The 26,492-nt window shown below is 48.0% G+C and overlaps 10 protein-coding genes across 10 annotated transcripts; 6 read left to right on the top strand and 4 right to left on the bottom strand.

The window, feature by feature from the left end:
• Window positions 1-191: 191 nt before the first annotated feature.
• Window positions 192-2,069, top strand: FIESC28_07284 (uncharacterized protein; the record flags this gene model as incomplete). The annotated part of the gene is made up of 6 exons (XM_031161425.1): window positions 192-292; window positions 345-382; window positions 646-697; window positions 746-971; window positions 1,029-1,168; window positions 1,223-2,069. 6 exons carry the CDS (start codon window positions 192-194, stop codon window positions 2,067-2,069), a joined length of 1,404 nt encoding a protein of 467 aa, XP_031014541.1.
• A 1,462-nt stretch (window positions 2,070-3,531) lies between these two features.
• On the top strand, window positions 3,532-4,952 carry FIESC28_07283 (uncharacterized protein; the record flags this gene model as incomplete). The annotated part of the gene is made up of 3 exons (XM_031161424.1): window positions 3,532-3,752; window positions 3,807-4,384; window positions 4,438-4,952. 3 exons carry the CDS (start codon window positions 3,532-3,534, stop codon window positions 4,950-4,952), a joined length of 1,314 nt encoding a protein of 437 aa, XP_031014540.1.
• Window positions 4,953-6,108: 1,156 nt separating this feature from the next.
• FIESC28_07282 (uncharacterized protein) lies at window positions 6,109-7,054 on the top strand (the record flags this gene model as incomplete). The annotated part of the gene is made up of 2 exons (XM_031161423.1): window positions 6,109-6,193; window positions 6,252-7,054. 2 exons carry the CDS (start codon window positions 6,109-6,111, stop codon window positions 7,052-7,054), a joined length of 888 nt encoding a protein of 295 aa, XP_031014539.1.
• A 610-nt stretch (window positions 7,055-7,664) lies between these two features.
• FIESC28_07281 (uncharacterized protein) lies at window positions 7,665-11,242 on the bottom strand (the record flags this gene model as incomplete). Its single annotated transcript, XM_031161422.1, has 9 exons — window positions 7,665-7,705; window positions 7,753-7,820; window positions 7,871-8,256; window positions 8,302-8,369; window positions 8,430-8,466; window positions 8,516-8,697; window positions 8,750-8,885; window positions 8,937-9,231; window positions 9,714-11,242. The coding sequence occupies 9 exons, from the start codon at window positions 11,240-11,242 to the stop codon at window positions 7,665-7,667; spliced, it is 2,742 nt and encodes a 913-aa protein (XP_031014538.1).
• A 1,702-nt stretch (window positions 11,243-12,944) lies between these two features.
• FIESC28_07280 (uncharacterized protein) lies at window positions 12,945-15,233 on the top strand (the record flags this gene model as incomplete). Its single annotated transcript, XM_031161421.1, has 1 exon — window positions 12,945-15,233. One exon carries the CDS (start codon window positions 12,945-12,947, stop codon window positions 15,231-15,233), a length of 2,289 nt encoding a protein of 762 aa, XP_031014537.1.
• A 2,019-nt stretch (window positions 15,234-17,252) lies between these two features.
• FIESC28_07279 (uncharacterized protein) lies at window positions 17,253-18,544 on the top strand (the record flags this gene model as incomplete). Its single annotated transcript, XM_031161420.1, has 2 exons — window positions 17,253-17,567; window positions 17,615-18,544. The coding sequence occupies 2 exons, from the start codon at window positions 17,253-17,255 to the stop codon at window positions 18,542-18,544; spliced, it is 1,245 nt and encodes a 414-aa protein (XP_031014536.1).
• A 580-nt stretch (window positions 18,545-19,124) lies between these two features.
• Window positions 19,125-20,210, top strand: FIESC28_07278 (uncharacterized protein; the record flags this gene model as incomplete). Its single annotated transcript, XM_031161419.1, has 1 exon — window positions 19,125-20,210. The coding sequence occupies one exon, from the start codon at window positions 19,125-19,127 to the stop codon at window positions 20,208-20,210; it is 1,086 nt and encodes a 361-aa protein (XP_031014535.1).
• A 303-nt stretch (window positions 20,211-20,513) lies between these two features.
• On the bottom strand, window positions 20,514-20,693 carry FIESC28_07277 (uncharacterized protein; the record flags this gene model as incomplete). The annotated part of the gene is made up of 1 exon (XM_031161418.1): window positions 20,514-20,693. One exon carries the CDS (start codon window positions 20,691-20,693, stop codon window positions 20,514-20,516), a length of 180 nt encoding a protein of 59 aa, XP_031014534.1.
• Window positions 20,694-21,383: 690 nt separating this feature from the next.
• FIESC28_07276 (uncharacterized protein) lies at window positions 21,384-23,191 on the bottom strand (the record flags this gene model as incomplete). The annotated part of the gene is made up of 8 exons (XM_031161417.1): window positions 21,384-21,515; window positions 21,564-22,110; window positions 22,159-22,351; window positions 22,397-22,829; window positions 22,874-22,899; window positions 22,950-22,986; window positions 23,034-23,107; window positions 23,155-23,191. 8 exons carry the CDS (start codon window positions 23,189-23,191, stop codon window positions 21,384-21,386), a joined length of 1,479 nt encoding a protein of 492 aa, XP_031014533.1.
• Window positions 23,192-23,893: 702 nt separating this feature from the next.
• On the bottom strand, window positions 23,894-26,270 carry FIESC28_07275 (uncharacterized protein; the record flags this gene model as incomplete). Its single annotated transcript, XM_031161416.1, has 3 exons — window positions 23,894-23,975; window positions 24,028-24,871; window positions 24,920-26,270. 3 exons carry the CDS (start codon window positions 26,268-26,270, stop codon window positions 23,894-23,896), a joined length of 2,277 nt encoding a protein of 758 aa, XP_031014532.1.
• Between the last annotated feature and the right edge of the window lie 222 nt (window positions 26,271-26,492).

Genomic DNA, 26,492 nt, shown 5'->3' with positions numbered 1-26,492 from the left:
AATACGATGAGTAGAATTATGCATAAGACCAGGGTATGTCATGCGGGGAAGTCCACCACCATTCGCCCACAGCGTCCTATCTGACTCCATCAGGACTAGCACCAACAGTGACACTTGGCTTAAATCTCACCCATTACCTCATTATCTCTGCCCCTCACTTCCTCTCACACCACTCACCCGCTAGCTTCGCAATGGGCGCGCCACCAGAGAAGCGAGTAAGCACAAGGAGCCGCAATGGCTGCGTGGAATGTCGTTCGAAGCGTGTGAGATGCGATGAGAAGAAACCATCCTGGTAAGCCACCCGATAAGCTGATAAGCATGGGTTATGGTGACTGACATCATAGCACAGCTCGAATTGTTTGGTTAAACATCTGGCCTGCTCGTATGTTCCGGTTATTCCATTGCGTGAACGAAGGGCTGCGGCGCGTCCTGGGGAACAGAAACCATGGGTTGTGCAGAAGTCCACAGCTCAATCGCAAGTCAGCCTGATCATGAGGCCAGGTTGTGACTTGGATCCATTTGACACGCTACCAATTAAGATGCCGCTGAAGTCAAAGGAACTCCTCCAATACTGTACGTGCAGACAGCCACCCTTTCTCAAGCAAGGGTAGATATGTACTGATGACATCAACTAACACGAATTAGTCCTGCATGCAGGAACCAATATTGGACCCTTGCCAATCAACCCAAACGATTGGTTAGTCGCAGTATGATGTACCGAGTCATTGCCCTAACAATCTTACAGCGTCGCCTCGGCTACTCGTGATCCGAACATCCTCCAGAATACCATGTTGGTATCAGCTTTACACTATGCATGGAACAACAAAGGCGATCTTGCCCTTTTCGAATCGACGTTCCTCTTCCACAAGATCGAAAGCATAAAACAGATCAACAGCTGGCTTGCTAGTTCGTCCAGTGCGAAGGATGTGCTGCGATGCGCAAAGTATATCAGCACACTGTGTTTAGTCGAGGTATGGCCCTCACATTTGCATCGCATGGGGTAGGCTGCTTATCTGATATTCGTCTAGTGCTGTCTTGGAAATTTTGCAGTTGCTGAATCTCACCTTAATGGACTGACGACATACCTCTTTACCAAGCAACAAGACATCCTCCCACGAGACTCACAGTATCATGTTGACCTGGAGCTGGCAGATCGGTATCTCATTATGTAGGAACTACAAAATACTATATTGAAAGCGGCACTCGCTAATCCTATCATTAGAGCCAGCAACATGATTCATAGCACGAAAAGCCGCATAAGCAACGTCCTACCCCCAGAAACAATACACCAAGAACCTGCTCTAGACACAGAGGTCGCAGAAATAAGCCGAATGATCCACAAAATGCATCTCCACGAAGTCCACGTCCCCGAACTCCGCCTACGAGCATTCCGGATGATACCCTTCTTATTCGGCTCCATTCCACCCGGCCGTAAACCCAAGGACATCAACATGTACCCAGCCATACTAATACTTCGAGAAATGACGGCTCTGGTATTGCAAACATCCTCAGCCGATGCCCCAGTTCCGATGCCCTGGTATGTTTGGAACAGCGGAGGCCCATCGAGGCTGCTGTATACGATGTTCACGGCCCATATACAATCCTTCTCGGACAAGATTCCGCTTCCCACGCCTGATGAGCCAGTGTTTGTATCAGCATGGTCTGGATTCTGTGCCGCTGTTGGCTTTTATCTGATTACTGTTCCTGGAATTTGTAATCGAGCACTACCTCCAGAAAGAAGACTACATCATCTCAAGATTAACATCCTGAAAAGGGATCTGCAGAAAGGAGTGATGGAGTTTGAGAGTATGAACACCGAAACACGGAACCTATGGTTTTGGAAGGCGTTTGTTGGAGCGTTGAGTACGGTTTATGCGCAGTCAATTGTGTTTGACGAGCGTCTGGATACCATATTGGACGAGCTCTGTGTTTTGATAAAGTGCTGGACTAAGTTGACGGGGGTTGAGACATGGGCGGATGCGCGTCGGGTGCTGAGAGAGGTGGTGTGGCCAGTTGGGGCTGTCAAAAGCGAGATGTGCGAGTCACTATGGACCAAGGTACAGGCATAATATGTCCGGATGTTTTGGATCCAACAAATAAACTCCAATCCTGGGTAGTCGCAAATAAGTGTCTAAGCTATTCACGCTACGAATTCCGTGTTCACGACACGAGGGTCCCTCGAAAACGCTTAATTTATTGTCAACGTTCCTATACTGCGAAAGCATTCAAATATAGGTAGAACCTACGGTAGTTTAGGGATGTATACATAAAGTTAGCTAGTAACAGTGCGACAGTCTCATGTGTAGAAATACAAAGTATAGGCACATATAAATTTAAGTTATCTCCTCCATACCATACAAAAGTGTATCTAAAGATTGAGTTCGCGGTTTTGGGTGTCTTGAATGTCCAGCAAACAAATCGTACAGTCAAAAGCATACATACCGGAATCAAACAATATGATCTCGGAACATGGGTCTGTTGTAAGCATCGAAGTAGTCAACCGTACAATGGTTCCTGTGGTCAGTCCTACTGGTGTGCCAGCCGTTCCTAGGATCAATGGTTAGTGATAAATAGACAGATGGAAATACTTTCCTTACACAACAACTGCATGTGAAGCTCCGGGAGGGGCCTTTGCAACGACTAAGTTGATGATGTTAGCTCTATTGGCAGGTTCCTGGGAATACTGATTCGCTGGTTTGAAGAAGACGTTAGCAGGATGCATGGTGCGTAGAAATAGATCGCCGGCGAGCAAGAATGTATGACCAAAAAGAAAGCAGACGTGAAATTTGAGGATGAAAATGAGGATTGAAGAGACATACTACGAGAGTAGACACGTTAACTTATATCGTGCCATGCGGCCTTCAAAGAGACTACTATCACCAGTCTCGGAAGTCGTTGAGGTGGCTATTTGGAGATACAAGCCTGGTCGAACGCAAGCTTCGCGTATTGTACGGGATGTTCATAACGAATAGGTATGTCTTCTTTCATGGTATTCTTTTGTCCTTATATTTTGAAAGCCTTGTTGCTAAAGGACAACTCAAAGTCGATGCTGTTGGGTGTTGCTGATGCTCCTGTGAAAGAACGATGGTTCTCTGCGACACTAGAGGCAGTGTAACCATCTATTTCTTAATGTGTGACAGTCGAGAAAAAGCGGCTTAGAACTTGTTTGTGATTTTCGGCGTTAGAACAAGGAATTTTGAACAGGCCGAGAGTCATAGAGTTGTTGGTTTCTTTCAACTACGCGATCCGTGGAGTTGTACACAGAACCAACAAACCAATCGCGTGGCAGGCTTTCCATACCTGCACGGCTACCCGTACAAACACCACAACGCGCCTTAGTCATACGCCGAACCTGGATCAAAATTCTTTGTTCTCGCTCGAATTCCCATCTCACCAACTCGTCCTTTTAATCTCTGCGGGAAAACCATTTCGACGCCCCTTCCCTCCGTCGCATTTCTCTGTTCTGCAAATACTTCTCTTATTCTCACCCTGCAAGCCAAAAGATTCCATCAACACATTTCTGTCAACGCGATGAGCGCTTCACCTCCACCTACTCCGCCTTCAAGAGCACCGGATTATGGAGAGCGGCGATTCAAGGATATCATATCGGCCTGCGAATGGGTTGAGGACTATCACCCAGGTGGCTACCATCCCGTACACCTCGGTGATTCCTTCAATGATGGTCAATACAAGGTCATCCGAAAACTGGGAGAGGGCTCTTACTCAACTGTCTGGCTTGCGCGTGACCAGATGTAAGTTGACTTTTTCTTTGTCCCTCGGTAGCTATTTGCTTACATTACAAGCAGTAACTCGCGCTATATTGCCCTGAAGATTCTTGTCTCGAAAAATGAAGAGCTGAGTCATGAGCTGGATATCTTGCACCATCTCACCAAGGTTACTCCCAAAGATGGGCCTCAGCACATCACTCAACTTTTGGCAGAGTTCGACCACGAGGGCCCAAACGGCATCCACAAATGCCTCGTGTTCGAGCCCATGGGACCGTCCGCTAATTCAATGGTGTATGAGCTGCCCCAGTTTAAACCACGCATGTATGGAATGGAGATTCGATATCCTCCCCAGCTGGCGAAACGCATCCTCAAACAGGCTTTGCAAGGCCTGGATTTCCTTCACAAGAACGGCATCGCACACGGAGACTTTCAGCCTGGCAACATTCTATTTGCGACCGAGTCCATCGATTCTTACGATGAAGCTTCACTTCGCCAGGAAGAGAATGTCGAGACACACTCGATCTCAGCTCCTTTGGAGAGACTGGATGGTAAGGAAGACAAATGGGCTCCACGATATCTGTGCATGGCACAGCCTTTAGCGGCCTACGCGAGGTTCCCCGAGGACCTTCAAGTCAAGTTGTCTGACATGGGAGGAGGTAGATATTTTCTCTTTCCATGTCATGAATTGAAAATGACTGATAGAGAGCAGCGTACTTTCTCGACAGCCCTCCCGAGAAGCCCCTCACCCCACGTGGACTCCGCGCCCCAGAGCTTGTTCTCAAAGGAGAAGTTGACAAGTCTCTCGACATCTGGAGCCTTGGCTGCCTTGTATTTGAACTAGTAACCGGAGAACAACTCTTCTGCATCCCTGGCTACAGTAACAAGACCTACGAAGATGACAATCATATCCTGGAGCTTGAGGCAAAGCTTGGCCCGTTACCAGATGAGCTTTACAGTCTTTGGGAGACTTCGTCGCAATATTACACCAAAGACAGGAAGTTGTACAATTGCGCCCTTGGTGGTGTTGCTGAGGGTGAAGAACCTCTCATGCTGGAACAATTATCTATGGAGGCTGCTTTTGACCTGACCAAGCCGGAACTATCCGTTGAGGAGGGGGACAAGGTGAAGAAACTCATTCGACGGATCCTTCAATACGATCCTTCCAAGAGGCCTTCAGCTGAGGAGATTCTTTGTGATCCGTGGTTTGCGGATGAGTTGGATTAAGAAGAATGCCTGTGGTTATCAACGGGCAAGACACTCTTAGATGGAGGAAAACGAGATAACGAGTATGAGCCTAAAGCTAAAAATAATATATCGACACTAATAAATCACTCTCTCTTGACTACAGACAACAGTAAAGATATGAAAGGTAAAGGTTTCGATCTTTGCTTTATTTGTAGGCTTTCTTCATGAATTGCGGTTGCTGGTATGCGAGCATCTTTGAACCTGAACAGGTAAGAAAGTATTGAGCCGCTTTAAACCCGGCATAAGACTCATACAGCTTTTAAGCCTCTGTAATAAAGAAAGGGCAAAAAGATATTCGTAAGAAAAGAACTTCGTCTCAAAGTAGAGACAATTGGCAAAAGGAAGGGTCTGGCCGGGGATTGAACCCGGGACCTCTCGCAAGCTGTGCTATAGGGTGTACCCTAAGCGAGAATCATACCACTAGACCACCAGACCGAGCAAGCGAATCAAGGATCCGCTTTTTGATTGAGTTCGAGGTTTGCTATCTAGACATATGGTCCTGGCAAACTTGCTTGGGACGTAGATCAATCTTCAATATCACAGCATTGGACGTAACAAAAACGGCCATTACGGGCTGTGTTCACGGTCCTCCAATAATTGCATGGTGCCTTGAAAACATCTTACGCCGTTTTATGAGAATAGTTATACTGATCTGAAAGATTGTCTCTTTTTGGATCTTGACAGTTGCTCAGACTATGAAATATCGCCTAGGGAATGGTCGCTGAAGGTCGCCGTGTTAGTGAAACTGATTTCTACGAATAAGGCTAGCACAATGCGAGTGGAATATAGTCAAAAACTCAAGTTTTAAGAAAGTCCAAAGTCATCTTTCGAAGTTCAAGTAGAGTTCATTCAATCGCAATAGCCGAAAGCTGAAGTCAAGGGTAGATGGAGCTTGAACGCTATACCGCAGCCGCTACCCCTGCGGTAGCGCAGAAGCTAACCAATAATCAACGATAACCACTCAATAGTTCTTGGAACTATCGACATGAGGAAATAAGACATCAGGTTCTAGACACAATCATGTTGCTGGTTTAAATACAAACGCTCCACGTTCTTTTCCATCTATCTTCGTCCCATCAATTCTAGCATTTTGCCCACAGCTCACCTCAGTCAGTCTTTTTGGAATTGCTCAACAATGCGTTCCAACGTCTTTTTCTTGGGCATTGGCCTGTTTGTCGCCGATTCAGCACTTGCAGGGCCTTGCAAGCCTAGGACTTCCAGTAAGTAGACTCCACGAGAAAGGGGCCCGGAGTATGGCTGATCATCCCATGCGTACAGCGTCAGAGGAATTAACTGCTGCTTCTACTACGATATCTGAGACAGCTGCCATTGTCTTGGGAACCTCCACAGACGTTTTATCTGATATCACCACGACCACATCTGCCGATGCCACCTCGGCCACCACTGGCGCTGTTGAAACTACTGTCACCACATGGGAAGCCGAGACATCTACTGCTATTGATAGCACCATAGCTGCTGATACTACTACGGTTGCTGACACGACTACTGTTGCGGATACTACCACTGTCGCCGATACCACCACTGTCGCAGAGACTACTACCACCGCTCCCAGTTCCCTCCCCACATATTCATTTCACGTCAATGGCGGTCCAATCGAAGGAGCATCTCCCCAAGGAAATGATGAAATAGGATCAACACTCACCTTCACCCCAAACCCCTTCGTCAACATCGGTGATCGTACATACGTCATTGAGCCCTCCACGGGCCGTCTCAAGGACACAGACTCAGGCACATACATCTGCGCCAACTACATAGGCACCGATACATCCTCTACCCCTGCTGTTGTAGCTAACTGCGGGCCTGATGACCAAACTGGCGATGACAAATATTACCATTACATGACCTGTGGGATTGTCAATGGTCTGCTCTCTTGTACAGCTCCTCGAGGTATCTGCCAGTTTGACATGGACATTGGGGATATGGTTTGCACTGCCGCACCTGGAATTGATGATCAGTTCTACTATCAATACAGGCCTGCCGGTACTAACGTCTGGTTTATTGGAAATTCCGGTATCGATGATGGATACACCTCTATCGCTCTGTCTGCCACTGAAATATAGAATTTCAGTTCGAATGTGTTCGGTGTTTCAAAACCCAATTGAGTGACATCACTTTTCGAATACAATTCCTTTTGATCCCGACAGGGCCATTATAGTGCAACACAAGGACGGAAAAAAACTATCCCAATTTGCAAAAGAGATAAACAATTGACTCAAGTGCTAGAAAATGCAAAAAGATAATTCTGATGAGACTGGGACTCGAACCCAGGAGGATTGCTCCACCAGGAATTGGTGTTAAGGTTAACCTTAACCTGGCGCCATAACCAACTCGGCCATCTCACCGATGATTTAGTGATGTTCAAGCGCACAAACAGCAGCCTATCATAGCCCCGCTTGGCACGCTGTCGATGTAAACAATGTCATATTCTTTCTCTACGCTAGAACAATCACTATTTAGGAATGCTAGACACCGTCCCGCCTTTCCCCTGTTCCGATCCAACAGCAGTAGTTGCATGAGATATAAGCTCCAGTGACCTTTCCCTGAAGTCTCCAGTATTCACCCCTCTATCTGAGCTACTGTTGCCGCCACGGGATACTATGAATGTGTGCGCTCGCCGTGTCAGCTGACGGATGTTCGGCATACAGCCGACGACGACGCCCATGCAAAGTTCTATGTAGGCCCACAGTACGGCTTTAACAGCTTCTGAGGGACTAGTCAGTTTGATGGCCGGAAGTAATGGTTTTTCGCACTAACTTACCTTGAGCGCTTCTTGCGACTTGAGATCTTATCAAATAGTAAAATCGTATAACGCCCGCGCATGTGAGTCTGTTTCTGTTAGTGAAAGAATCTTCAGGTAGGTTCATTGCCAGACTCACAGAACTCCACAGCTGAACATCGCTATAACGCCAATCTTCTTCCTCAACTTCAGACCCAAGTGGTACACTTGTGTGATAGGCAGTATAAGCATCCATACATCCAGTGCCAGACTGATAGACCCGTGCGTCAAATACAAAAGCTTGTCATCTAACACATTGCTCTTTCCGCTGAACTTTGATGCACCGTTCCAATTCAGCGCTATAGGATTCTTCTGGACTAGAATGAGGATGACGTATATGAAAGCGGTGGTGAGGTTGATGAATTGCGTAATCCAGACGGCCCGTCGGAATTTGTGATCGGGAAAGATTCGAAGATAGAATGCTAGAACGGACCCTTTGACAAAGCCGAGAGTAATGAAATATGTTACTTGTTGAAAGAAGAACATCTAGCAGTATAAGTACTTGTGGAAGATTCTTCTCGAAGGCCATACCTTGAAAATGAGGACGATTTGCTCGCGGTCGAGCATTCGTATGTCGAGACCGAGGCCTTGTGAGATCACTAAAAGGTCAAGGTTCAGTTTTCATTTCATCAAAGCAACAGGTTGAATAGAACACTCACTGAGTTGCATCAGGACAAGGAGCGGCACAATAAGAAACTTTTCTCGATCAGCAGGATTCATCAGGTCCTGGGCGGACAAAACTCACAGCCGCAAGTGACATAAACGTGTCATCAGCGCCCCAGTTTGACCTATGGAGGATTTTGGATAGCAGCCTCAAGCAAAAGCATAGCAATGCAATAACGAATATAATTAAGGTTGTTCCGCGTAAAGCTGACCGCGAGTCTCGTAGGGGAATATCGCATTGCTTAATGGCAGCATCTTTGACCACTGCGACAAACCGAGTCAGAATATCCTTCGCTCATGTACTGATTGTATTCACCTTGTCTTTCCTCATCATTGCACTCTGTAGCGACGCATGTGTTTATTGCTTGCACAAACTCGAAGTTTTCGCAAAGCTGGGCGCTCGACTGTTTGGCAAATTCTGATATCGATAAAACTCTGCTGAGACACTCCAACTACGCGACTCTGTCAGCTCAGTCACCGTGTTATTTCAAGGCCTTACTCACCCCGCATGCTGGTAGGTTCACTCGTGTTGATTGAGCCGTCGCGTATCTGCCAAGAGCCAGTATGGCACAGATGGCTGCGAGTTTCGACATCGCCATGATGTGCGCGACGTCCACATAGCGAGTAACAAAAGGTCCAGAAATTTGTAGACCGGGTGAATGGAAATGGACTGGCTTTATCACACCGATCGTGCATGGATGGAATGCTGGCTTTGATATTGTGGCGTCGACACTAGCCTTATAGCGGAACGTTAAGAGTGCTAGGACGGGTTCCTGGCAGATCCCACCAGTCAAAGGGCTTGTTAGTTTAGATTCAAATATTTTAGTGAGACGCCAATTCTCCAGAACCTCCGGTTTCGCGTCAAAGTCAAAACTTCCGGGACACCCGCTTATAGGATTCCAGTTGGTCGGCTAGGCTCGATCAACAAGACAATAGAGTGCAAATTAAGCTTCACGGACTTATGGTGGCAATAAGGATGATTACGATGACGCCGGTCCCGAAATCGAGACTGCTCGATGGATTTCAAACAGTGTTTAAGTGACGGCAACGCGCGCATCCACTGCCATTTAAAGTGGTGGCGTATCGGCAAGCCATTACAATTACACACCTGTAATGGTGACGGGCCAATGACGAAAGACAGGTGACACATCGAAAGCCTTTAATATCATCGACGAGGGCAACATGAGAAACAGCCACCAAGTCACGTTCATTTGACAGATTTCCACTCAGTCATCAAACTTCCCACTATCGCCGTTGAAGCCAGCCCAACAACAAAATACCACGTTTGGCCAAGACTCTTGTTAATCGCAACGAGAACAGCTCCCGTCTCTGAAGGCGTCACACTCGCTACCATCTCAGTAAGTCCAATATTGGTGATGTTGCCTTGGCTCAAACTCGGGACAAGATTTTCTAAGTTGGTCGATAATTGGTTGGTGAACAAGACTTGGGCTATCGGAACAGCTACTGCAGGACCAAAGGATTGTGCGAATAGCATGATTGATAACCCAAGCGGTACGTCCTCGGCGGGCAGGACTGTCTGTACAGCTGTCTGAGGGCCAATAAAGCCTATACCGTATGCCAACCCCGAAAGCCCTGTATACGAAATAAGTCGCGCGAAGCTTGTGTCTATTTCGAAAGTGGTGATAAGACCCGCGGCGATTGGCATGATCACTGAAGCCAGAATCATGAACGGAGTATAATATCCAAATGCGGTTGTTCCTGCTCCATGAATCAGCGACCCTATAGTCGCCGCTATGATAATGGGAAGGATCATGTATCCGCTCTTCACGGGTGAGTAACCACGCACGAGCTGATAGTAAGTTGGAAGATAGTATTCCAGAACGACACCGGTGCTGTTGACGCAGAATATGAAGATGAAGCCGGCTATCACACTGCGATATTTCATCAAACGCGGTGGAAGAGCGGCGGTCTCGCCTCTACGCGTCTGGTTCATGACGAACGCAATTAGAAAAATGGCGAAAGTGACCAGAGGGCCAATCACCTCTCCGCTTGACCATGAGTACTTTGTACCAGCCCATGAGAAAGCAAGGAAGAGGCTTGTGAGCGCTGGTAGGAGAAGCATATTGCTCACCAAATCCAGCTGCAGCACTTTCTGCTTGAGTGTCAACCGAGCAATGTGAGCAGGCTTCTGAACATCTGAAAGGCAGAACATGGTGAGTAGGAAAGTGACAAAACCGGTCGGTGCATTGATATAAAAACACCATCGCCAACTCCACCTCTGCAGCGCACCACCAAGCACAGGCGCAGCAATAGTCGCCAACCCCTCCACGGCACCCATGACCCCCAAAAATACAGGTCTTCGCCTCAAAGGTGTTGACTGAACGACAATAACAAAACATCCAGCAAACAACCCCGCAGAGCCCAGCCCAGCAACCGCTCTTCCAATAACAAGCATAGTCGAACTTGTCGCGGCACCAGATACTATCGATCCAACGATAGATATCGCGTTCGCGAGAAGAAAAATTCGCTTGACGGAAAATAACGTGTATGCTTTGCCGAAGATGAATTGGAATGCGCAGACACATAGTCTGAAAGCCGATGAGTACCAGCCTATGTGGGCTACCGTGTGGAAGTGGTCTGTTATGCTGGGGATCGCTGTTGCTATGATGTTCATCTCTATGCTGCTTAGGATGAGGACGGCTGATACCGAGAGCATGATCAGCCAGAGGCTGAGGCCTGTTGGATAGTTGATCTCAGGCTCGGGAGTTGGTGTCGCTGCTTCTTGCTCGTCCGCTGACCTGCGAACATGATGTCCCGAGATGGGTTCCAAGTTGGTCAATTCTGCCATTTTTGCATCAGGAAAGATCGTAAAAAGATTGACTGTGAAGATAGAGGGGTTGTAGATCGTTCTGCAAGCGTAAGCAGACGATGGCAACATCACGTGATTACATCACCATCACGAGAAGTCTCAGCAGTTCAACCTGAGTAATGTTCATGGCTTCTCTCGAGCAGTGACATGTTATGAGGGATACTTCTCACTCCATTGACTCAATTTATATCGATTAGACAATAATTTGACGAACAAGCTCTTAACTATTCTGGTGTCGATGAAGCCAGAATATTACCACATTTTTGATCTATTGCAACTTTCACCCTCGAAGCATCAACAGAACGGCCCGAATAGATCTCGAAAAACAAACACTATTGACTGATCATAAGAATAGATGCTGCCACGCAGGTCAGTGGATTAGAGGTTATTCTGTTCTACCAGCTAATGTTGTCGAAATTAGACGCTCTCTACCCTACACGTTGAACCATCCCTGGTCGGAACCGGACACTCGGAACCACGAACCCTCCGCTCCGTCCATCACTAACCATGGCAGGAAAATGAGTCTAGCATCCAGCCCAGCGGGCCGTAACGAACAGCAACGGATAAGACTGGGGTCAACTCTCGTAAATCGTACCAGCAGTCTGGGCTGGAATTCCACGGGTCACGTACCCAATGCCTGTCGTCAAGACTGAATTTGCACGAACCGAGCCAATAGTCCATCCTTCAACAGTGGGTCGATTGCGAAGACAGACCTTAGAAGCTTTGACCATAGCATTGGCATTGCGGCACAGTCTGAAGGATGCACTTTGTGTTCAACTGAGTTGTCTTGCATCTTGAGCACGAGTCAGATAGTGTAGCTGAATCAACCCTACACTACAGAGTTCCAGCCTACTCTTAAGCGTAGGACAGAATTTCCTGTCGCTTGGATAGTTGCTACATACGGCTGTTTATACGTGATACCGCTGCAAGGTGTGTCTGAAAAAACGGTGGTCAATGCATGGATGTTAGCTCTAATTTCCCTCAATCCCTGTCTCAGTGCTGAATGCAGGTCTCTTCCTGTTAGCCCGAAGAAAAAGCAAAGTCAGAACAACATTGGCATCGTAACTAACCTTATCATCAAGAATGCGAACAAGAAGAATATTTTTTACCCTGAAGGGATGGAGTGTAAGCTATTGCCACCTGCATCTCCATGCTTTAAGTAATTGTTTATGAGGATATTTCAAATCATTGAAGATTGGGGTCCAAAAGAGAATACGTATAGAATCAGGCAGGACTAGCTTCACCTCGAATTCTTGGCAGCCTGAAAGCCAAGACTATATAGCCAGGATTATCGATTCTAGCCCTCGTGGCATCCACTGTGAGAATCTCCTCAAAGCCTCGTTTCAGGCCGTTCAAATTACATCGATCCATGTCTTGAACTCAAATTACCGTACTCAAGGTAACTTCCTGATCTGACTCCTTGAAATTGGTTCTCCCAGCCTTATCAGGCTTGGTCATCGGACGATACCCGGGCTTGTCTCACCAAATAAGAATGTCAGAGTGGATGTCGTCGTCGGTTAGTAACTCCAAACCGGGAAGTGTCGCCGACACATTGGGGGCCAAACCATATATGCATGCACATGCAGCTTACTTTTTGCTTTTACTTGAACGCAAGTACGGGGTCTAGACAATACAGCGAGATTTTCTTGCCACGGTACACATATAATTCTGAACGGTCGTCATGGAAGGATTCTCCAGAATCTTGGGTTCTGGTCCTGCGTACGCTACGGTTCCCGTCGACAATACCGCCGGAATGGATGACAAGATTGTCGCAGACCAACAGCCTCCCAGCTATCCTCAACAGCAGCAGCAGCAGCAGCAGCAGCAGTATGTTGTGTCGCCGCAGCCTTCCATAGGCCAATTCCAGCCTACGCATGCTGTCTCGCCGGAACTTAACCAAGCGACGTTTCCTCACAACACTTCGCCATGGCTTGATCCGCAGAGCCCTAGCCTTCGTGACAGTCCTGGCTATGATCGTGCTTTTGACAGTCATAGAGGTCTTATGGGTCATGATCCTGCTGTCGCTGCCTACGATAAGAACGCCCCCGATATCCACGTTGTCCATCAACCTACCCATGCGGTCAATCCTGAGGGGCCTTTCTTATTCAGAGTGATGAAGAGCAGGTGGTCTATGATTGCCTGCTTAATCATTGGAGTGGCCGGGGCTATTGGACATCATTTCTTCTACAATTGGCTCGACGGTCGGGAAGCAGTGAACCAACAATGGATGCTCCGAGCTGGTCAATTGATCTCCTTCATCGCCAACGCCAACTTTATCCTCGCCGCAGTCATGGCTCATCAACAGGTTGCATGGCGAGCCGTTGGCCAGAAAGGCTTCTCTATCCACGCCGTCGACTCATTGTTCGGCGCCACTCACAACCTTGTCGAACTGTTCAACCGCGAAGCTTGGGCCAAGTCATGGTTTGTTATGTTTCTCGCTTTGTACATGTGGTTCAGTCCCGCTGTTGTTATCTTGACATCTGCGCAACTCTATGTTATCCCCGGCGAGAGGGTTGAAGACTCCTTCTGTCCTTCTGTTCGCACTTTGAACTTTAGCAACGAGGCCAAAGAGAGCTTCCAGACACCCAAGAAGGCTGATGGAGAGATCATGAACGGACGATCGCTTTCTGGTTACAACTGGACGGCAGTTGATGGAAACCTTGCCGAGGATGCCAAGACCAACGACAACGTCTTCGAGTACTACAATGTTCCCTCATCTTCCCTAGACCGCATCGCTGCTGGTGTATTCTCAAGCGGTCAGCCTGTCTACAAGCTCAACATTTCCAAGGAGATCTGTGGAGACGGTTGGGACTGCTCGACTACCGTCTCTTTCGTCGGACCTGGATATAAGTGCGAGGAGCTTGCCAATGGGGTAGGGTCCGAGATGAAGAAATTTGGTAACATGGATGCACCCTTCAACCTCAGCACGCTTGTGCCTGCTGGCAACTACACGTATTTCGCCAACACCGACCTCGGAGAATACCAGCGACCGCAAATCGACAATGTCAGTATCGGTGGTATCCCCTCTGAGGAAGATGGCCCCGATTTCCCCAAGAACCTTGGTGTTTTCAGAACCGAGCCTAGTATCTGGATCGGTTATGCAGAGGTTCAGGATCATACCAAGGAACATGCCAAAGACAAGGACACCGACGGATGGAACGACGATTACACTCCCATTATCTTCGCATGTGACCACTGGGAGGTCAACTATACTGTCACATTCAACTACACCGCTGGCTTCCAGAAATACGAAATCACCGAACGCGACTACAAGCGAAAGATCATCGATACGGAATGGAGCAGTTGGACAAATGAGTCAACCGACGGAACAGCCGATGGCAACGTCGCAAAGCCAGAGAAGAACTACGTCAGTCCTCGAAACGACTACGCGCGATATCGCCGTATCGCTGCCTTCCACAGTCTGGGCCTGCGACTTCGCGAGAAGCTCTTCGGCAACGTCAAAGTCCAAGGTGTCGTCCTGGCAGACGGAGAAATCACAACAACAAATCTCCTCGATAGACATGAAAGTCTTCCTGTGCACGATTTTCAAGGCGAAGTCGGCCGCGTGTACGAAGATCTCCTCATCTCCCTCCTCTCGGACCCCCAGCTCCTCGCCGTCGCTTGGGCAGCAGACCCCTCTAAACTCTCAGGCACAGGTATCGGTGGCGAAGACACAAACTACAAGTGCGAACGCCGTCGCAAAGCCAACTTCTTCGACTATGGCTGGTCGATCCTTGTAGCTGTGTACGCTGTATCATTTACTATTGCTAGTATCGGTGTGTATTATGGTATACAGGCTATGACGAGTGATGGCACGGATGCACAGCGTGTCATGACTTTCTCTGCTATTGCTGGTGCGACGAAGAAGGTTAGCGTGAGTGATGCTGAGAAGAGGGCTACTAGGATTAGATGTTATCCTACGGAGGAAAGGCCTGGCGAGTATGAGTTTAGAGCTGAGTTGCAGGGCTAGAAGGATGAAGTCAGTCGTTTACGTTTTTTATAATATGTAGCTTCACTGTCACTAGCTTTAATTTCTTAATTCTGTATATGATATGATCTTAAGTGATCATGCAATTCTCCAAGAGTATTTCTCAAGTCGTCGCCTCATAAAATAAACACATGTTCAATGGAATAGGTAGAAGATCAGCCAAGAAAGCCGACCGCTCAATAAGGCTTGTTATGCAATTTGACCTGCTACCACTCGCGGCTCGTTCTACTTGGAAACCAGAACCTTTCCACTCACCCAGCTAACTTCACCACCGATCAATGGGAAATGGTGGGAATTTGAGTTTCTGCGTGTAGCCAGGTCCTGTTGAGTTGTATTTGCGATGCAGTCAGTAAATCACATGATCTTGTCCCCGAATAGCTCAGCTGGAAGAGCGTTCGACTGTAATTGTTATATGTCATCGAAAGGTCACTTGTTCGATCCAGGTTTCGGGGAACTTCTCCATTTTTTGCTTCACTTTCTGAGAACCCGTTGGCTTCAACAACAGCATAAGAAAGTCATTTTTTCTTTCTACGGTAAGATCTGGGTTCGTCCCTGGTTCCACTCTTCCTGGTCGGTTCAAATCCCGACCCTCAATTCTTTAGACGAATGAGTTGTGGCAGCATCAAGCATACCGCCGCTAATGATCTGGATCGTTGTTTCAGGTCCGGTAAATCTTAGCTCGAGGCCGAAGTGGAAGCCCTTAGACGTAGTTGTAGTCTTGTGACCGGAAAACCCCTACAGCTAAAGCCCACAAGACTCTTCTGACCGACAGTGAAGTCTCACACCGCAGCTCAGGTTCCTACATCGGACGAGATGTCCGGCCATAAACCATCCGATAGCTAAACGCCTCCAGGGTCTCTGCATCATTAAGCTTGTTTGTAGCTCGCAAGTATGTTGCCAAACGGTTAACGTTTACCCAACCGCCGGATCCAGACCTTTCAGCCAGCCTCCTCCGAGGGTACGGAATGCGCGATATAGATAAACAGAAAGTGAAAGTCAACAGCCATCATCGATAATTCAGAATCGATATGTTTGACGGCAGAAGCCATTGATGGAGCTATTGTGAGAAAGTAACCGTCTTCGGTCTTCCTTGCACCACGTGCGAAGCGAGCGGTATGGCGGATCTGATAAGTGCCTGAAACTAACGCAGGGGAGCTATCGTGGCTGTTAGACCGAAACTTTGTGGCAATTAAGATACGTCCCTGGAATGGCTTCAGCTGATCTGAGACCAGCCCTCCACGGACCAGTAGCTTGTTCGGCTGCCTAGTGATCTGAAGAACTGTCTGTTTGCAGACAACGGCGGAGTAATCGTGTGATTCGACGAGAAGAGGCTGCCTGAGATAATGCTTGTTGAAGAGCTGAAGTCGATGATGGAATGCGCGAAACATAGGACTTTGACACCGTAAACAGTGTGATGGTTGGACAATTGCGGACACTGATTGTCTTGGAACTACGTTACGATTGATTGCGATTGACACCCGCGAGATATGCCAAATATTCCCTTATTGTTCCTATGAACGTGGTCTGCTTCACGTGTTCCTCCTATCGCATCCCTTCTCCAGGGACCAGGAATCACTGGACCATGGCTCAATCGTATCACCACTATCGTTTTTAAAGTTCAATACCACGTCCTTTTCCCCTCCCAGAAGGCCGAACCTGGTCTCATCCTCCCTCTCAAAAAGCGATAGCGCCCCTTTGCGCTGGAATTGGTGTCCTTTTATGGCAAGTCCAGCCACATCTAGATTCAGCCACGGTCGGTTTAGGAACAACCCTTTTATTTTAGTTGAAGGTTTATGCAGTGGCTGAATTTTCAGGTACAGCCAGGTACAATGCATCGGTGCGGAGAGCTAATGAAGATCACAATTGTGATAAACGCCATTATCCGAGCGCCGTATTACGATCGTTGTGCGATATGCATATTAAGCGAAATATTATAAATACTACCATGTCGACGCTCCGAATTATTCGTTATTCTATAGCTCTTTAGCTTCATCTTTCATCATGGTCAACATCAAGAATATCGCCCTGGCAGTGACCCTCTTTTTAGGATGCGGTCTCGCCTCTCCTGCTCCTACTGCGCCCCTCGCCGAACCTGGCGCCATCATCCCAGGCAGTTACATCATCACTCTCAAACCTGAGATTGACGCTGTCAAGGCCAAGATCCATCTCAAGTGGGTCAAGGATGTGCATAAGCGAAGCTTGACAAAGCGCGAGGAGCTTGGTGTTGAGAAGACTTATGACAGCAAGTCTGGCTTCCAAGGGTACGCGGGAACGTTTGACAGTGTTACTATCAAGGAAATCAAGAAAAGTCCCGAGGTAAGAGACACGTGCTTGTGGTGTAAAGAATGAAGCTGACTTGCTAGGTTCTTGCTGTCGAACCCAACCGCGTCTGGAAGATCTCTCGCGTCAAGAGAGATAACAATCTCGAGAAGCGAGCCGAAGTCACCCAGAAGAAGTCAACATGGGGCCTTGGTACGATCTCTCACAGAAAAAAGGGCTTCAAGGAGTACATCTACGAAAGCGACGCTGGCACAGACATGTACGCCTATGTCATCGACACCGGCGTCAGGACCACCCACAATGAATTCGGTGGCCGGGCTAAAGCCGCCTGGACAAACTGGAAGGGCAACAACGCCGACACTGATGGTCACGGTACTCACGTCGCTGGAGTTATCGCCGGAAAGACATACGGCGTTGCCAAAAAGGCGAACATCCTGGCCCTTAAAGTCTTCAAGGGTGAAGAAAGTGATACTTCCATTGTTCTTGATGCTTTCAACTGGGCGGTCAACGACATCATCAAGAGAGATCGTACATGGAGAGCTGTAATTAACATGTCCCTTGGCGGCGAAAAGTCCACCGCCTTCAACAAAGCCGTCGACAACGCATCCAAAAAGGGCGTGGTCACAGTCACAGCGTCCGGAAACGACGCCAGAGACGCAAGCAAAGAATCGCCCGGCTCAGCAGCCACCGCCATCACAGTCGGCGCCATCGACAAGAACTGGAAGGTAGCTGACTTTTCCAATTATGGCAAGGTAGTCAAGATCATGGCTCCGGGAGTCGGCATTTTGTCAAGTGGTCATAAGTCCAATACGCACACTTTCTCTGAAGATGGAACTTCGATGGCTGCGCCTTATGTTGCGGGATTGGTGCTTTATGCTATGAGCGTGGATGCGGTTGAGGGTGTCAGTGCTGTTACGGGGTGGTTAAAGGAGGTTGGCACTGCAAAGAAGATTTCCGGTAATTTGAAGGGTGCGGCGAATTTGATTGCGAACAATGACAACTGGCAGCAGTAGGGAGGAGTCTTGTTGGTGGTTAGGAGTCATTTTGCATTGAGCTTGGTTGTACTTTAGGAATCGTTTGTTTTTGCAGTTTATATCAACATCTACTGGAAGTTCTGCGATGCTCTGGCTTCTCGTGTGACCCTTAACCGCCCTGATAAAAACTGTGCTCTGGCGGTATTGGACGGATTGAAGAAATGCAAGCGATTAAATGGAAAGCATGATATTGACAATATTTTGTCAAATAGTAAGCTCTCTCATCATCCAATCAGCTATCCCCTGTGGCTTAGTTGGCTAAAGCGTCCGACTGTTATTAATAGACAATCGGGAGATCGGAAGTTCGAGCCTTCCCGGGGGAGTTTCTTTTGCCATTCATATCCTTTTTACTGAACATCTCCCCGTTCAACGAATTTATCTTTTTATTCTTGTTAAACACGACGTCATTCTTGATCATATGTTCTGACTATTTGTGCCACCTTGACGATCCATCAAAGGCGGGGTCGTTGTACCTTGAACACTCACCGTATTCTTATTACCGCATTATTATCTTTTTCCTCGAATTTCTTTCATGCCGACTCCGAGGTCGAGAACAAAAATGACAGAATCCTCTCGACCCCATGTCCTTGTCATCGGCGCAGGCATAGTCGGCGCCTCAATCGCATGGCACTTATCGAAGGTCACGAAGGTCACCATTATCGCCGAAGATATCGGTGGGCCAGCCAGCGCAGCTTCCTTCGCTTGGTTAAACGCGAGTTCAGCCACCGATAAGTCCTATCACGACTTCCGTGTCCGGTCCTTGAAGCGATGGAAGGAAATTGAGAGTGAACTTCCTGGTCTGCCTGTTACGTGGAATGGGTCCGTTAATTGGCATAAGCCGTTTGGAGTTTTGATGGATAAAGAGACTACTTTAACAGGCTGGGGCTATCGTGTCATGCGTATGACGGGGGATGAAATTGGTTCCAAAGAGCCTGGGATCAAGGGTGAAAGTCTCCCGGAATGGGGATTTTACTATACTGATGAGGGTGCTATTGAAGCTCATGTCGCGGCCCAGCAGATGGTCGCCGACGCAAAAGATAAGGGCAACGCGAAAGTGGTCAAGGCTAGCGCAAAAGCACTTGTCAAGACTGATGGCCGTATCACTGGAGTAATCCTTGATTCCGGGGAGGAAGTTCACGGCGGTCATGTCGTCGTTGCAGCAGGTCTCGGCACAATCCCTCTGCTTGCGACAGAAGGCATCGCCATCCCGATCCGCTCCGTGCCAGCCTTGATCGTCAACTCCAAACCCGTTGATAATCAAGTACTTAACAGTCTCGTCAACTCAAAGTATCTGTACATGCGGCAGACCAAGGACGGCGTCATCCGAGCGGGCTGCGAAAACCCAGGTGACGACCCTGGCGATGATCCGGAGAAAACAGCACAAGAGGTGTTCAAAATACTTCAAAACACTCTGGTTGGGGGCGACAAACTCGAGTTCGACTATTTTACTGTTGGCAATAAACCGACGCCTGAAGATGGTCTTCCGATTATTGGGCAAACAGGTCTAGATAATGTGAGCGTGGCGGTCATGCACTCCGGGGTGACGAATGCGGCTATTGTTGGGGAGTTGGTCAGTCAACAGATTCTAACTGGAAAGACGGATACTGCTATTGAACAATTCAGGTTGGATCGGTTTATTAGATGATCTTGGGTCTGATTATGGTATCATCATAACAAGAGTTTTGGCTCACCAGTTATATCGGGTCACATCATATGGAAAACATTTTCTTTGGCCAGAAAATATCAAACGTCAATTCTCTTTCTGCTTTCTATCTTTTTATCTACTCAGTCACCTGGGACTGCTAAATCCTCCTCTTCCACTCCTCTGTCCTGGTCAATTGCCAGGTCAGTCAGTCACTCTAATATCCCACCATTGTGTCTCCCCTTCAGTTGCGCTAAACTCAACTGGGGCAACTCCCCCTACTCCCCTGACCGGTCAATGACCAGATCAGTGGTTCTTGTATCCATCCATGCGAGCGTTGCGTCGGTGACGCTTCAGAGCGCGCTCAGACTCACGCCGCTTGGCCTTGTAAGCCTTCCACTCTTGGTCTTTGGCGACCTTCTGGGGGCTCTTCTTGGCGAAGACCTTGGCCACAAGGCGCTTGGCGGAGTTCAACGGGGAATCCATTGTGTTGATTTTGGTGTGTAAGAAAGTTGTGTAAGAACTTGTGAGATTATGAGATTGTGTGTGTTGTAGAGTGGTAGCAAGTGTCAAAAGCTGTAAGCTGGTGATGGATGGAGAAGACGAAAAAGCTTGGACCTAGCGAAAAATGGAAGACCTTATACTATTTTTGAACATAAGCTTATCAGAACACCAAAGATTGTTTTGGAATCAAGCTATCTGTTACTATAGTTCTATTCTTCTTGGTGTTACGGCAAACAGATAGCATGGGTTGTGGTCGAAGCTGACGTTCAGTTAGACAGTAGCTCCCTTCAGCAGGCATCAACTGTGTGCAAATGACCAGTGAGCCTGTCACATAAGACAGATATACTGATAGACTTATTCTCGCTAGGTGATCGGCGAGCGTTACGCCTGTCCTTCAACATCGTGGTTTTGTTTAGCTGCTCAGTAAGGAGCAAGGCCATCGGTAAGAGTTTTTGGAGCATTGTTTAGATTGAACTAGCAGAGCTTGATGCTGTCTCGGGCAGTACGTCTCTGCAGTTGCTCTTGGTTACGAAAAGAATAATATCAAACATTGATTTGTGTAGGATTCAAGGAAAGCACATCCATTAAACGACTCATACACTACTGACTCAAAATCAATCCGACCACCGTTTTTCCCCACGCAGGCTTTAGATCCAGTCCCTTGGTCAAATCTCATGTACTGGCGGACTTCTTCTCTGTAACCACGGTAGGATTGGTCTCCTTCTCATTTTCGCTGACCTCGATAGGCTCCTCCGTGTTTTCGCCCGTTCCGTCCCCGTACTTCTTCATCGTTTTCCTGTCAACCTACAGAGTGTCAGTAAAAATCACAAATCTATCAAATGCTGCACTTACGTATACAACAAGCCACATGTAGCAGAACATAACAGCACATCCACCCAAAAGGGCAATAGCTCCCTTCTTCCAGTAAGGCGCATCAGCAGCACTATAGAAAATGATACCCCAGAAAGTCCACATAGACATAGATCCAATGTTCATGCAGTACAAGGTAATACTTCGCAAAGCATCATCACCTGTTCGTTGGAGAATGATATTCGCCCAGCCAAAGATCAGAGGGTTGACCATGTAAGCCGAACCGGCCAAGTAAAAGGCAAACATGGTAGCGCCCATTGAGAGATTCTTGACAAGCAACATTGATCCTACTACGATCTGAAGAATAACACAGACAACAGCCATAGGGACGCGCTGACCGGTGGCATCCATGTGCCATGCCGCAAGCATGTTGGCCAAGATACCGACAGCTTGCACGCCGAGGGGATAGGTGTTGATCTGGACTTGGGAGAATTTGTCGTTATAGTACTTGAGCCAGAGGAGGAAGCTGTTTTGGAAGGGGAAGCCTTCGGTGCTGGCGCAAACGGGGGACCAGAAGAACAGGATCCAGCTGAAAGCAGCGTTAGCTTGACTTTGCGACAGGGCTTGGAGGACTTACAACATAGGAGTGAGGAAGACTCGCTTGATGAGGGACATGGGCATGATGTTATGGCCACCCTCCGCAATGCGAGGAACTCTGCTGAGCGCGAGCTTCTTCTCTGATTCACTCAAGTAACTAGCCTTGGTGTTCTCAGGCGTATCAGGAAAGTAAAGGAAGCCAAAGACAGCGATCGGCAGAGTGATGATACCATCTTCTCAAGTCAGTCCAATTCTCAAGGACAAGATTTTGTACATACCAATGATGAACACCCACTGCCATCCCTGCAGACCAGCCATACCTCTCATACCCTTATGGATAGCAGTCATCATGACACCAGCAAACATGGTACCGATCTGACCAGACACACCAAACAGGGCAGTTCGCTTCTGGATTTCTTCAGGCTTATACCAGGCGCCGATGATGTACATTGCACCAGAGTATGTGCTTGCTTCTGCCAAGCCGAGGAAGAAGCGGATGACGCAGAGTTGGGTGACGTTTGTGACAGCGGCGCTAAGCATTGTCATAACGGCCCAGAACACGACCATGGAGGGTAGCCAGATGCGAGGCTTGACTCTTTGGATGATGATACCGTTGGGGAGTTGACCAATTGCCATTCCAGCAGTGGTGACAGAAAGAACATTGTTGTAGTCATGACCGCTCATATTGAGCGACTCACGAAGACCAGCGACCTAATTTGTTAGTCGGGACACGTCTCGGATTCATGCGGACATACATAGGCATTGGCAAAGGCAGCACGATCTGAGTACCCTCGTTAGTTGTGTTCATTTGATGGGCAGAAAGTAGCTTACCGAGGAAGTTGAAGAAGTAGCTAAAACAGCAGTATGTCTACGACCTGTCAGTCCATAATCCACCAGATTACTCAAAACTCATACCAAGATGAAGAAATCCAACTTTCTAACAAGTTTTCTCTCCTCCTTGGACGTGGCAGAGCTGCCAAGAAAGAAATCTAAAATTGGTTAGTCCCAATCCATGATTCAATACATGCAAACTTACTACGCGCACTGGCGACGAAACCACCCTTTGACTCCATAGTGACAGATAATCGTGTCGTGAGTGAATACGTTACGAGAGCCAAGATACAAAAGGACGCACAGGTTATCAATCAGGGAAAAGGAAAGTTTATCAATCAAACCCCTCGCTTCAAGATAAGATGATCAGATTACTTGGAAAACCTTTTCCCTGTTAAACTCAATTCGTTAGGACCGAACTACCGGGGCTAGTCACGGCGCATTGCCAGAAGAAGGGTAGTTGGTGGACCCTTGGACCACAACGTTAAACCGAGACTGTTAAGCGTTGCATCGATGTGGGGATTAAGCTTCAAATAAGATTTCTATGCCGTAAGAGCGGCCGACTTTGTCCGTGGGATGTTGTGGGATGCCGATTTAGGAGGGGATTTTAGTGGTTCGTCCAGACGCTCGGTTCCCAGCGACGGGGGCATCCGGTTAGAGAGTCCGTACTTTGCCGTGTTAGGTCTGAGGGATTAATTGACGTTGAGGAATTCGCGTGAGGGCCGAATTGTTATCAGATGAAGGGATTACTTAGATCAGATAAGTCCGAGATGACAGGTTGGCGCATAAGCAAGACATCATGCGTTTATAAAGTCTAGATTCCTTGGCTCTCCCTAATCGGAGTACCTGATGAACGCAACAGGTAAAAATAGTTCTTGACGGCTGTCGCTCGGTATCTTGGCTATCAGAGTTCTACAAATACTACCCAAAACAATTGCCGAACACTACTTAAAAAGACCTGATTCCTTCTTGAACTCTGCAAGCCAATCTGCATTATCAGCTGGCGTCTGATTCCACACGTCATGGCTACCATCATAGATCAGCAATTGCGGGTGAAAGATGGACGGGCAATGCAAACCTGTCGTACTCGATCCATCGCGCTTGGTACTGAAGTTCCTCATCGGTCGGTACATGACTCGTTGGGTTCAACGGCGAAATGGTGCGCGCAACGTAACGGGTTAAATCTCGCGTGAGACCTCTGTACATGTTTCCATCATTGAGAGAAACAAACTTTCGGTCTAGCGCAATGGGACTTGGCGCAAGAGCGAGGTTGTCGTGTGCGTTATTTCCGAAGAATGACGGGGTATTCAGCTGCGGCGGATTATTCTGACTCGCAGTCTGTCCATTGTCTTGAACAGACAGACCAGCGCGCAACCGAAACGGCACTAGCCATCTCGTCGAAGCATCAACCAGGCCCACAAGCAACCCCGTAAACATCGGCGAAGCACCTCCCATATTCTTTATAATCTCACATGCCTCCCTCTGCAGCTCCTCATCGCCAACCTCCAAGCTCAACAACCCCAGCATATCAACATACTCCCTCAACCCACTCTCAAGCTTACAATGTTCAAAAATATCCTTTTTACTATGAATCCTCAACTCTGTAAAGCGTGACTTTGCAGCGCTTTTCATCGGTGTCATCCTTGCTTTTGCAGTTATATGTTCGGTACCCATTATTAGGTCCCGTAACCAGGAGCAGGCTGGGCTTGTTGAAGTAGAAGAAGTTTCGGCTCCGAAAATTATGCAGCATGCTTCGAGATGGAGAGTTTCTGGGCTGGGAATCGTGTGGTGTGTGTCGAGATAGTTGGAGTAGAAGTAGTCGAGCTCTAGTTGGAGGAGTTCAAAGGCGTTTGTTGAGCTGTATGGGGCTCCTTGGGAGGTTGTGAATGGGAGAGGGGAGTTACGTTCGTAATCAATAAGGTCTGTAATTGAGTCAGTATGATACCCGTAGGAAGGGAGGGGTTACATACATGGAGGCATGTGGTTCTCGACCATGTCAAGTGTAGAAGCATCAAAGCCCCAGTTTCCCTTCCAATCAGCCATCGTCATGCCCTCTTTAAAGTGCTCAGCTAGATGGCCCGTTCGTTCAGACCAAGTCGTCATGCTGATATCGCAAAAGCCACAGCGTGACAGCACATCTTTGTGCTTGAACTTCCAATCTTCCATTGGGAATTTTCTGAACTCGGACCCATGAACAAGACGAAGATGTTGTCGCAAATGGTCTTTTCTATAGAAGGTCCGTTCGCCTCTTTCCCTTTTCTGGCATAGGTCATGATTGTGCGTCTCGAAATGAGCCGGCTCTGGATTGACGATACCACAATACACGCATGTCGATTCAGATTGTTCGTTGAGAACTGTCGGTCCGAGAGGTGAGCATTCCCACTGTTCCAGCGAAAGATGTTGTGTTCTTTCATGTCTCGTCCATGTGTGCTTCAACTTGAATGTTTCCGTACAGAACGTACACTGAAACCGGTGACACACTTGTGCAAGCTGTCTAGTACCGTACCGCTTACCGCGTGGCCCAGCCCGTCGTCGCTTTTTGACCACTTTTCGTAACGATTCTAGTGACCCATCTGAGCCGTGTGAGTAAGCTGAGGCGTGCGAACTCCGACTTGAGTCAGATGTTTCAGCACTCGTAGCCCAACTTCCCGTCACAGAAGGCGCATGTCTCGTTCTCATACCCCCACCCTCGGCCGAATGTCCTTCAGCGCCAGATACAGCCCTTGCGATGGCAGCCATACTAGACGGCTCATCCTCGGGCGGCGAATTCCTCCACCGCTCAAAAGGACTCTGCTGAACAAATGGCGTTGGCGGCCTCTGTGGAATATCTCTCGGGCTCGCTTCTGATGATACCGAACTCTGATCTGTTTCCACGCGCTCAAACTTCTTCCTTCGACGAGCGTTGGCGAACCAGTTCAGAACCTGCTGTTTACTGAGGCCAGTTTGTCGGATAATGGATTCGACTTCTGCGATGGTGGGGTAGGGGTGGTGAGTGTGAGCTGAGAGCCATTTGTTCAAGACGCGGACAGAGATCAGGGAGAGGCGTTTTCCGGGCTTGGGTTGATAGGTGAGGGGTTTCGGTTCTGGGGTTCTTGGGTTACCAGACGGCGTGCCTGATTGAGTAACGTTGTGGTCTAAGGAATCAACGACGGGACTGGTATGGCCAAAGTCTGGGGTACTGTTCAAATGCTGAGGGTCGATGGTGTCATCAATATCCCACGAGAAAGGCAGGTCAACCGTCGCTGCATCTACTGGCTGATTAAGGATATCATCTAGATCAGCGAAGTCGATCTCCGGGAATAAGGAATTTTCACCGCTCATTCTAGCGTTTGAGGGCCATATAATGATGCGATGATTGTATGAAGAAGGACAGAAGAATGAACAGGCGTTGATGTTGAGGAGCAGACCCACTGTTTTCTTGTCATCTTCAGCCCTTTGACATGATCACCAACCAATGATGTTCAAGCTCACACGATCAGTGAAGCCGGATGTGGAATAGTTTCATTCTATTATTACAACAGTCTAACATGAAGAACTACAAAC

This window comes from Fusarium coffeatum (assembly GCF_003316985.1).
Source record: "Fusarium coffeatum strain FIESC_28 chromosome Unknown BRIP53273_contig_159, whole genome shotgun sequence".
NCBI classification, from domain to species: Eukaryota; Fungi; Ascomycota; class Sordariomycetes; order Hypocreales; family Nectriaceae; genus Fusarium; species Fusarium coffeatum.
Note: the sequence above shows the minus strand (reverse complement) of the source record. Positions and strands in the feature narration are given on the sequence as shown.